This window comes from Emys orbicularis, chromosome 3 (genome assembly GCF_028017835.1).
Source record: "Emys orbicularis isolate rEmyOrb1 chromosome 3, rEmyOrb1.hap1, whole genome shotgun sequence".
Taxonomy (NCBI): domain Eukaryota; kingdom Metazoa; phylum Chordata; order Testudines; family Emydidae; genus Emys; species Emys orbicularis.
The window spans coordinates 78305799-78316664 of record NC_088685.1 but is presented as its reverse complement, the minus strand read 5'-3'; the positions used below and the strand labels follow the sequence as shown (position 1 = coordinate 78316664).

At 43.0% G+C, this 10866-nt stretch overlaps 1 protein-coding gene across 1 annotated transcript; it reads right to left on the bottom strand.

Annotated features, from left to right (window-relative positions):
- Positions 1–2614: 2614 nt before the first annotated feature.
- TSTD3 (thiosulfate sulfurtransferase like domain containing 3) lies at positions 2615–10416 on the bottom strand. Its single transcript, XM_065400903.1, has 4 exons — positions 10317–10416; positions 7834–8004; positions 7475–7634; positions 2615–3043 (listed from the first exon to the last, which is right to left on the bottom strand). The coding sequence occupies exons 1-4, from the start codon at positions 10414–10416 to the stop codon at positions 2977–2979; spliced, it is 498 nt and encodes a 165-aa protein (XP_065256975.1). The 3' UTR covers positions 2615–2976.
- Positions 10417–10866: the final 450 nt, after the last annotated feature.

Below are 10866 nucleotides of genomic sequence, written 5' to 3'. Positions count from 1 at the left end.
CTTATTCAAGTTATTTTTATAAAACATTTAATGCAAATTAAAACCTGCTTTATAGTAAGAAAACAGGCATTTTAGCCTTATATAACATTACTTTTGTTGGTAAAGACACTTAGTCCTCCTACTCCTGGAAATTGGCTTGTTGGTTTTATCCCTTGAAACTTAAACAGTGTATTGTTTGTAACGTGGATATGATGAGTAAGAATAAATCAATGTAAACTGACAATGATTGTGTGTAGTTCTTAACACTGATTATTCCTGAACTAAAGCTTTATTGAAGTAGTATTCCTCAGGAGTAGCTGTACTAGCAAAATAAGTATTTTACACAATCTACAGTTTTAATACAATGTTTTAGACTAGAAAGTTAGCCATTTGTTTTCAAAACTTCTTGCTTCTGCCTGTAAATATGTTTTCATGATTGTAGTGGTGAAAGTATTTTTTCCATGTAGTTCTAAAGAGTTCACTAATTGCATTAGACAAGTATCACTTCTCTGGTCCTCAGCGCTAAAATGCCATTACACTGTTGCAGCAGATACAAGAAAATGGTGACCAGAGAATCCCCACCTGAAGGTGATATTGGGGGGCGGGAGGGAGGGAGGGAGAGCAGGAGGAGAAACAGTTTAACAGGTTATAGACCTAAAATAGCTCTGACTTAAGATACTGTAGACTGACCTCCAAACAGAACTGTGTCCACACACACAATACATGAAGTAAACAGCATAAACTGAAAGCCTTGCTAAGGTGAAATAGACAAGCTGGTTTCTGGTACCCTTTAGTAGGATGTCTATACCTTTTAATTAGATTTTTTTTAAAGTACTTGTCCCTCCTCATTTGTACAACATTTAAGATACACATAAAAACACCCCAACTGTCCCTCTAAGGTAAATGTATGTTAACACCCTTAATAAAAACCTGCAAGAGAGAGAACTTTTAAGTGTGTCCTTTTCACCAACAAATCAAGGTTCTGTCAAAACAACTTGGGTGGAGAGGAGGAAGAGTTCTTTTGTTGGAAGGGCACTTTCCAAAGCACCCTCTTCCTTTAAAAGGAGGGGATGGCTAGCTTAGTGCTTCTGTGAGTCCCACCTTTAGGGGTTGCACATAAAGAGGTGGTCTGTCAGATAGTCAAGTAGTATGCCAAAGAAGGCTAAGGGTATGTCTTCACTACCTGCCAATCTGGCGGGTAGTGATCGATCCAGCAGGGAATCGATTTATTGCGTCTAGTCTAGGCGCGATAAATTGACCCCCAAGTGCTCTCCCGTCAACTCCTGTACTCCAGCGCCACGAGAGGAGCAAGCAGCGTCAACGGGGGAGCGGCAGCAGTCGACTCACTGCCGTGAAGAAATCACGGTGAGTCGATCTAAGTACGTTTACTTCAGCTACGTTATTCACATAGCTGAAGTTGCATAGACCAGGGCTAAGTCAAAACTCCAACTCCACAGGGAAGCTATTTGTACAGATTAGAGGACATGTGTAGTTCACTTATCATATGAAGCACTGCTAAATCATGTTCCAATAACTTGCAAATGGACTTAAGCAGTGGTTCTCAACATTTCCCTATATAGTAACCCCTCTATTCCTATTTAGCAAGAATCTATCCTGGTAGTTCTCCCCTCCCTCATTTAGCAATATACAATAAACAGGTGTATACCCCACACTGAACCCACGGTTCAATAGTTGTTGCCCCATTAGAGAGCATTACAGTTGTCTAGTCAGGCACAAGTAACCAGTAAGACCCATATCTAAAAGAAAAATCCACATTTCTTCCTATATGCACATGGAAAGTTATGGGGCAAAGCTGCTCACTGAGTAGCTTGTGATCTAACCTGCAACAAATTGCAAATTTAAGCACAATAGAATTTCAGTTTTATAAGCTACAAGTTATACAAACCATTTTTCCTGATGGGGAAAGTGTTACATAATGAAAATGTCAGAGCAGCAAGTTGACATCCCTTCATATTCTGATTCCTTCAGTGCATTGGAAGTCACTTTGCAGTAGTATGAAGGACAAGAAAATGATGCAGTGCATCATACTACAACTTGTGCACCATACCTATTATAACTTCATAATGTTCAATTTTATAAACTCAATGCCAAATTAGTTTATAAAATGGGGATTCTACTGTAATACAATAGCAAGTGTACTTTATTTGAGCAGGGTTGCTAATAACTGTTGATTTGTGTTTCTCACTGTAGATCTAGTCAGTGTCTAACTCCGTTGGGCTCTGAAGAATCCTAACCTAAATCAATCACATCTATTCTATCAAGTTATACGCCTAAATTCTTATTTCACATTAGGCTCATAAGGGAGGTATATGAATTGTCTGTAGTTTTCTGTCCAAAACTCTACATTTGCTTTTAAAGAAATGTTACTAAACTTTCTTGACGTACCCAGGCATAGCTTCTGTAGCCAAACTCATTACATTTTGCAGTCAAAGTTGAGAGTGTCACTTTTTGTGTTTGCAGGATCTGTTCCTCCCTTCCTATTTGCCTTCCTGACAAGACGGACAGGTTAAGAACAGCTGCTATACTCAGAGTAAATTGGTACTTATCTGCAAAGTATCATTCCAACCCAATTAAAGTAACTGTGCCAAGAGGAATATATAACAAAATTAAAAGTCAGTTACTCCTCACCATAAGTTTAATCATGATCCCCTGTTGTACACATTACTATGATGTATATATCATATGTACAGTATGTTCAGTTTTTACATTGAAGTCTGTAGCTTTAAGTTTTCTTCATGGAGTAGTTCCACAGTAATTTTAACATATGACCAAAGGAGAATGAACAGTCTACTAGAGTAATTTTCAACTCTCAATCAATTTAAATTCAGAATAACCAGCTACATTTAATAGTGTGTATTAACTAAACAATCATTCCCCTTCACAGTACATTCTCAATCTTATTTCATACAAGATAGTACTAGGCTTGTGTAAATTTCAGGACACTATGTAACAAGGTTTATATTCCAAAATTAATCTTCATTGTTTTTTCTCTGGTGGTTCATATTTTGCCCACTCCTCCAAGCCACCAGCATAGTGCTGAACTCTGAAAGTATACAGAAGATTGTCAGTGTTATAGAGATACTACTGCTGGTAATCTTGTGAAAAAAGATTAAAGCCTAGTTGCTTTTATATTTAAAAAAAAAAAAAAAAAAAAAATTAGTTTCTCTGAGAGACACTGCATAATAGTGGCAGTGTTCACTATTGCAAAACAATGTAATTGCTCCTGGTTTCACAGAGCAAAATGCAAGTATTTTGCAGTAATTTTTATGGCTTACTTTCACTTAGTAATCCTATTTCAATTAGAGAAAATGAACAACATGGATTAAATATCAAGCAAGTGGTGGCATATGTCAATGCATATTACATTCAGAGGGAAAAAAATGAAAGCACTGGCCATGTTTAAATAAAGTTTGAACAAGTAGTTGTGTTATAGGAGTAGATTCATTTTACTTTAGGAGATTTAAGTGGTATCAATTTAGTACTTAATATTTCATCTGTCCAAACCTCACTTTCAGAGACCAGATTCATAGAAGGTCATCTAGTCCAACCCCCACTGCTCAAAGCAGGACCAATCCCCAGACAGATTTTTGCCCCAGATCCCTAAATGGCCCCCTCAAGGATTGAACTCACAACCCTGGGTTTAGCAGGCCAATGCTCAAACCACTGAGCTATCCCAGATTTATATCTGAGCTATACATTCTCCAAGGAGAGGTTTATAAACATCTTGAATGCCTTGGTAATAGAGTGCTAACATTTCAAACCATTACAGTGAAGACCATTTTGGCCTCACATGTGCACTAGTTTAAGAGAGTTGGAATTTTTGTTTTAAATCCACCACTCATGTTTTCCATGCATACTTGTTTGATAGGTTAGCTCAGGGGTCGGCAACCTTTCAGAAGTGCTGTGCTGAGTCTTCATTTATTCACTCTGATTTAAGGTTTTGCGTGCCAGAAATACATTTTAAAGTTTTTAGAAGGTCTCTTTCTATAAGTCTATAATATATAACTAAACTATTGTTGTATGTAAAGTAAATAAGGTTTTTTAAAAGGTGTTTAAAAAAAGGTTTAAGATGTTTAATAAGCTTCATTTAAAATTAAATTAAAATGCAGAGCCCCCGGACCGGTGGCCAGGACCCAGGCAGTGCGAGTGCCACTGAAAATCAGCTCGCGTGCCGCCTTCGGCACGCATGCCATAGGTTGCCTACCCCTGGGTTAGCTAATGAAAAACCTGTTATGTTTGCAATATGGATTTCAGATTGTTAACGAGATTCCCTATATTAATGTAGATGAGGGAGAGAAGGTTCAATATCTGACTGGTCTCCGACACCTTCCCAGATGCTATTCTATCGAGACCAGTGGTTCTCAAAGCCGGTCCGCCGCTTGTTCAGGGAAAGCCCCTGGCGGGCCAGGCCGGTTTGTTTACCTGCCGCGTCCGCAGGTTCGGCCGATCGCGGCTCCCACTGGCCACGGTTCACCGCTCCAGGCCAATGGGGGCTGCGGGAAGAGCGGCCAGCACATCCCTCGGCCCACACTGCTTCCCACAGCCCCCATTGGCCTGGAGCGGCGAACTGCAGCCGCGGCAGGTAAACAAACCGGCCCAGCCCACCAGGGGCTTTCCCTGAATAAGCGGCGGACCGACTTTGAGAACCACTGATCTAGAAGATACCATAAAGGGGCAGGTAGGTGGGTAGTGGAGCATTTAGGGCCAGAATGACAGTTTAAAAAGAACTGTGTGCTGACATTAACTAAGGAGGTTTTTCCAATCTACAAAGTAACCAAATTTAAAAAAGGAAAAGATACAAGAGCCTTCTCCATGAAGCAATATGAAAACAGATGTTGAAACTCTACTGGGGGTGGGGGTGGGGGTGGGGGAAGAGAAACCACACACATAACAAATGTGGGGTCGTAGATGGTTTAGTCTGGTTCTTCTCGGAAGAGTAGAGTACAAGATTGGAATTGTGGGATTCCATTTTGGTATGAACTATTTCCACTTCAATATTTGCTCAGTTTACAAGAACAAAGACTGCCAGCAGTCCAAACTCAGCCTGCGGCCTGAAAGTCAGATTGATGGCTAGATAAGAGGAACCTGAGTAATAAGAATTCTGCAGTTAAGTGCTGCTTTCATCTTACACCTGTGCAATCATGTTATGCAGTTAATTACCATATACCTGAGCAATCTAGCAAAGGATTATATAATTGAGGGCATGATTTGAAGACAAAGCATTGCACAGATGGCACTGCAATTGCAAGTCAGCCAATAGTTTTGTTGATATAACAAGAGAATTCAGTTCAGTCTCCCAGAGCTGTTCTAGTTTTGCAGAGCAGACAGCAGTGGGAAAAGTCTTGTTACTGATTGACCAGAGATGTCTCCGAATAGATTCTGGGAGCATATCTGCAAAGTACCATTTTCATATAGCCCATCTTTAATTTAAAGAAGAAAAGCTACAATTTAGGTACTAGTTATTCTATTTGTTTTCACCTGTACCCTTAAGATGATAACGTCCATACTAGGTCAGACCTATGGGTCCATCTAGCCTAATATCTGGTCTCTGACAGTGGCTAGTGCCAAATACTTCTGGCAGTTAGAGGTGTAGGGGACACCTTGAGTATGGGATTGCATCCCACCAAATTCTCTGCAGTGAAAACCGATGAAAAGAATTAATTTAGCTTCTCTGCAACAGCTTTGTCCTCCTTGGGTGCTCCTTTAGCACCTTGATCATCCTTTGGCACATCCTTCTTCTGATGTACTTAATTTTTCTTACTGGTAGTTTTTGTATCTTTTGCAAGTTGATCTTCCAGTTTTCTTCTTGGCCTGTCTAATTATACCAGTGTTTCTCAAACTGGGGTGCCGCTTGTTTAGGGAAAGCCCCTGTCGGGCCGGGCCGGTTTGTTTACCTGCCCCGTCCGCAGGTCCGTCCGATCGCGGCTCCCACTGACTTCGGTTTGCTGCTCCGGGCCAATAGGAGCTGCTGGAAGCGGCGTGGGCCGAGGGACGTACTGGCCGCCACTTCCAGCAGCTCCCATTGGCCTGCAGTGGCAAACCGCGGCCAGTGGGAGCCGTGATCGGCCGGACCTGCAGATGGGGCAGGTAAACAAACCTGCCTGGCCCGCCACGGGCTTTCCTTACACAGGCGGTGATCCCAGTTTGAGAAACAGTGAATTATACTTTTACACTTGATTTGCCAGAGTTTATGCTCCTTTCTATTTTCCTCACTAGGATCTGACTTCCAATTTTTAGAAGATGACTTTTTGCCTGTAATTTCCTTTTACACTGCTGTTTAGCTTATGTTTGTTCCTTTACTGTTTGTTTTTGATTTGAGGTATACATTTAGTTTGAGCCTATATGATGGTGTTTTTAAATTAGACTCCCTACAGTTTTCAGACATTTCACCCTTGTGACTGTTCCTCGTAATTTCTGTTTAACTACATTCCTCATTTTTGTGTAATTCCCCCTTTTGAAGTTAAATGCTACTGGGGTAGGTTTCTTTGGTATTTGCCCCCCTACAAGGATGTTAAGTTTAATTACATTATGCTCACTATTACCAAACAGTCCAGCTATATTTCCCTCCTGGACCAGAGGCTGTGCTCCTACTTAGGACTAAATAAAACAGACGTGGGCAAACTACGGCCCGCCGGACTGACCTGCCTGGCCCCTGAGCTCCCGGCCGGGGAGCCTAGTCCCCGGCCGCTGTCCCCCTTCCCTCGCAGCCACGCCACCGCGCGGGCCACACTCTGGCCTGCCGCTCCCACTAGGCAGCGTGGGGAGCGCAGCTGGCCCTGGCCGGGCATCATGGCTGCAAGCTCCTGGTAAGGGGGCGGGGGGTTCTGGGGGGGGGGGGGGCGTGGCAGTCAGGGGATGGGGAAAAGGGAGGATTGGGAGTGGGAGTCCCGGGGGGCCCTCTCGGGGGCAGGATGTGGATAGGGGTTGGGAGGGCAGTCAAGGGACAGGGAGGGTTGGATAAGGGGGTGGAATCCTGGGGGACAGTTAGGGGCGGGGGGTCCCGGGACGGGGTGGGCAGGGGACGAGGAGCAGAGGGCTGTTGGATAGGGGGTGGGAGTCCCAGGAGAGCTGTTACGGGGCAGGGGGTGTGGATAGGGGTCGAGGCAGTCAGGGGGCAGGGGGCAGGCTGTTTGGGGAGGTACAGCCTTCCCTACCCGGCCCTCCATACAGTTGCGCAACCCCGATGTGGCTCTCGGGCCAAAAAGTTTGCCTACCCCTGAAATAAAAGATTGCTTGTCCTGGCACCCACAAGAGAAGGGGCAGTCATTTATGGGTTCTAGGAGTTTTATTTGCATTCCTTCCTGAGGTGTTATGTACCCAGTCAATAATAATGGGGGATTTCATCTGTCTTTGCAGCCTCTCTAATCTCCGAGCCCACCAGGGAAGGGGTCTACTTTTCAGAAAGTGACTTTTCCCCCCCATTAATCCTGTTCTCTATACAGGAGCTTACCCAGCCAGCACCTCAATTGCTTACCTGCTGAAGCCCAAAGACATAGCAATATCCAATGCCTTCTTGCTTCGCACTCCTGCCATGCAAGAAAAGACTAGATGGTCAGATTTAGCAGGCATATCTTGATTGTACCGTTCTTTAAAGTCTTTTGGGTTCATCTGTAGAGCTTCCACAACCTCACCCACTGCAAGAATAGATGCAAAGCCTCTTTTATGTGTAATTAATGAAGGAGTTTTGTTGGTGAAGATTTACACTAGTTAGTTTCCCAGAAGAGTTTGCCATATGTATTGCAACTTGTTTTTGTCAAGTCACCAGGGTTCACTTGCAAGTTTAGGTTTAAAGGTTTCTGATCTTGTTGCTATGTAGTGATACATATAACTTACATGGTATGTTGACGGATCCAGGAATTTTTCCAAACTGTCCAATTTCCCACTTCTCTCGAACATCAATAAGAGTTGTTTGGGATTTTAGCAAGCCTTTGAGTTCTTTATAGGAAAGACTACAATCAGCAGCAGTGTCAAGATTACGAAAGATCACATTTACAGTTCTCAGACCTAGGAAAAGAAAAAGGACTGTTATCCCACAAGAAGCAGGAAAAAAAAAAAAAAAATTCAAAAAAATCTTGGAAAAGGTGGTTACCAGTAATCATGCTAAAAAAATTAAGATGCTCCAATCTGGGGGAATTTCCCACTGAAAATTCACTAAATGGCAAGTTTACAGATGTTAAGGTGAGCCTGAGTTATTCCACTATGTGTCACCATGGTTATCCTAGTGCCTCCCAAAATTAGAAATAAAGTATATATACGTTTCTCTCTCTTCCCAAGAGTCAGGAAGGACTGGGCTGTTTATTCTGATGAGGTTCTAAAGTGGATTTTAAAAGGTATTGTAAGATGGCTTAATCAAAGAAGTGGGAATTGCTTCCTACCTTTGATCAATACTGACAATGAAATTGTTTCTTTTTGCAACTTGAGAATTATGAGGGAAACCTACTATCAACACAGGTGCAGGCCTTAACCACAAAAATGTAGGCTGTATTTTCCAGGGCTTTGGAGTGGAGACCGGAGCTGGAGCAGTTCCGGAGCAGAGGAGCTGCAGGTTTTTGCCTGGAGCTGGAGCATAGCTCCAAAGCCCTGGTATTTTCTACTAGTATTTATGTTAATGATTGTGCTTGTCCCTCAGGTTCATTTGTATTTTAATAAAACTCTTAGCAGGAAAGGGTTAAATACACTCTTCAGCACTAAAACATGGATTTTTATTTAAAATGTATTTTAAATCCTTGGTTTCCTACTGGCTGGTCATAGACCCATTCCACTTATAGTCATTTTTATTGCTACCATCAGGTTAATAAAAACAGAAATCTTCTTTAAAAAGCAATTTGATGTATAAGAAAAAGGCCTGAAAAGACACTTATTTTGGTTGTGTGTGCTTGTTTTGTGTTTTGCTGGAAGACATCTTGAAGGTATGATGCATATTGACTGGGAGTGTTAATAACTGAAGGAACAAATTTTCTGAAATTACCACTTTGGATAAAGGACTGATACCTTAAAAATCGAGTCTAAGTATTTTGGTATTGCTGCGCTCAGCATTCCAACACCTAACTGATTTAGGAGCCTGTGTCATTTCAAAAGCAGTTTAATCACTTAGGAGCCAAAATCCCATTGACAGTCAATTGGACTGAGATCAGCAACACCTAAACACCTTTAAAAAAAATCTGGGCCATAGGCATTTTAAATTAGAGAAGTATTCACATAAAATTTAACAGTGATTAAGAGTCACTTTCCTTTTTAATTGCTAAAATTCTCTTGATGTTCCAGATACCACTTGTCTACCTTTACAGTCATCCTAGAGCCAGGGTAGTCAATTATTTTTTGTCAAGGTCCAAGTTTCTTGAACCTGGTATAGTTTTTTGTCAAGGTCCAGACTCTAGAAAGAGAGAGAGGAAAAAACAAACACACAACCCAACAATAATGATGCTAATAATAATAATAATAATAATAATAAAATAAAAAGATTTCCAAGTCCATTCAAAAGCATCTGATGGTCTGGATTTGGCTCATGGTCTGCCTATTCACTACCCTCTGTTCTATAGTCTTCAGGCCTTGTGTGCCTGATTATAGAAAGCCAACATTTCTTAGAACTTCCTTAGCAATTACAGATAAGGGAATGTCCATAACTCTGAGCAAATATTATGGTTGTTCTTTCAAAATTTTACAACTGAACATTGACTTAATACAGCTTTGGAATTTTACTAAGAAAATTAATTAATTTTAATTAAGAAAAAAGCTGCTTTTAAACAATCTTAATTTAAATGAAACAAGGACAGAAACAGTTTCCTTACCTTGTCAAATGAAATTTTAAGTAGTTTACATTTAACATAGTACTGTATTTGCCTCTTTTTTTTTGTCTCTGTTGCTGCCTGATCACATACTTCCGGTTCCAAATGAGATGTGTGGTTGATCAGTCAGTTCATAACTTGGCTACCGTATCACCACACACACCATGGATCTCTAATGTCCTGGGACCTAAGGCTACAACTACACTGCAAACAAAATCTATGAACTTGTAATACCAGAGTCAGTGGCGGGGCAGCAGCTTCAGCAGATGCTACTGAGTAACCTCACTTCGCATGAGCCTGCTCAGTCCCAGCCGTGCCATATTTTTTAACATCACACCGCAGCTTCCAGACACACGCCCCCCAGCACTGCTACTGTCACGCGCAGCAATGCGCTAAGAATGGAACCTCGCCTGCCGCACACAATGGCCTCGGCTTCCTGCCGGCGCTCCTCCAAAAAGGGCTAGGAACATTCTCCGACCTAAGCCCGGCACTCTTCCCAGCGGGACAGCCGGCTGCACGGCGCCTACTCACCGGGCTGCAGCGGGCGGCGGCCGCTGGTCCAGCCCCCGGCCGCCCGCGGGACACCAAGCAGAACCCGGGCTGCGCAGCTCAGCCCACGGCAGCCCCACATGACCGGGCCCCAAGCAGCGGCGTCTGCGTGCGTCTCTGTTTGCCCTCGGGGCCGCCCCACTAGGCAGCGCACAGCAGGCGGGGCTCGCTCTTGCTTGGCCCGCTGAGCCAGGCCCTTTCAAGGGCCTGCGCGCGTGACAGCTGGGCTGCGTCCCATTCAGGGCGTGAGGCGGGGTGATAGAGCCTGCACGGTGTGGGCTCGTAGCCGGGGTGTCCCGTGCAATGGACAAGTGGAGGCCCGCGCAAGTATTTGATTTTTCTACTTTAAACAAAAAAACCCAACTTTTTTGTGGAGTCCCAACGTTTGAAAATTAATGTGGAATTTAACAGACTTAAGCTAACAAGTGTAAGCTTTTGTGTTTACCCTTCAGCTAGCGCAGGGAGCAAAGATTGCTCCAAACTTGGGACTCCCACATGGCAAGGGTAGTGCTACCAGCTGAGGCTACAGGCT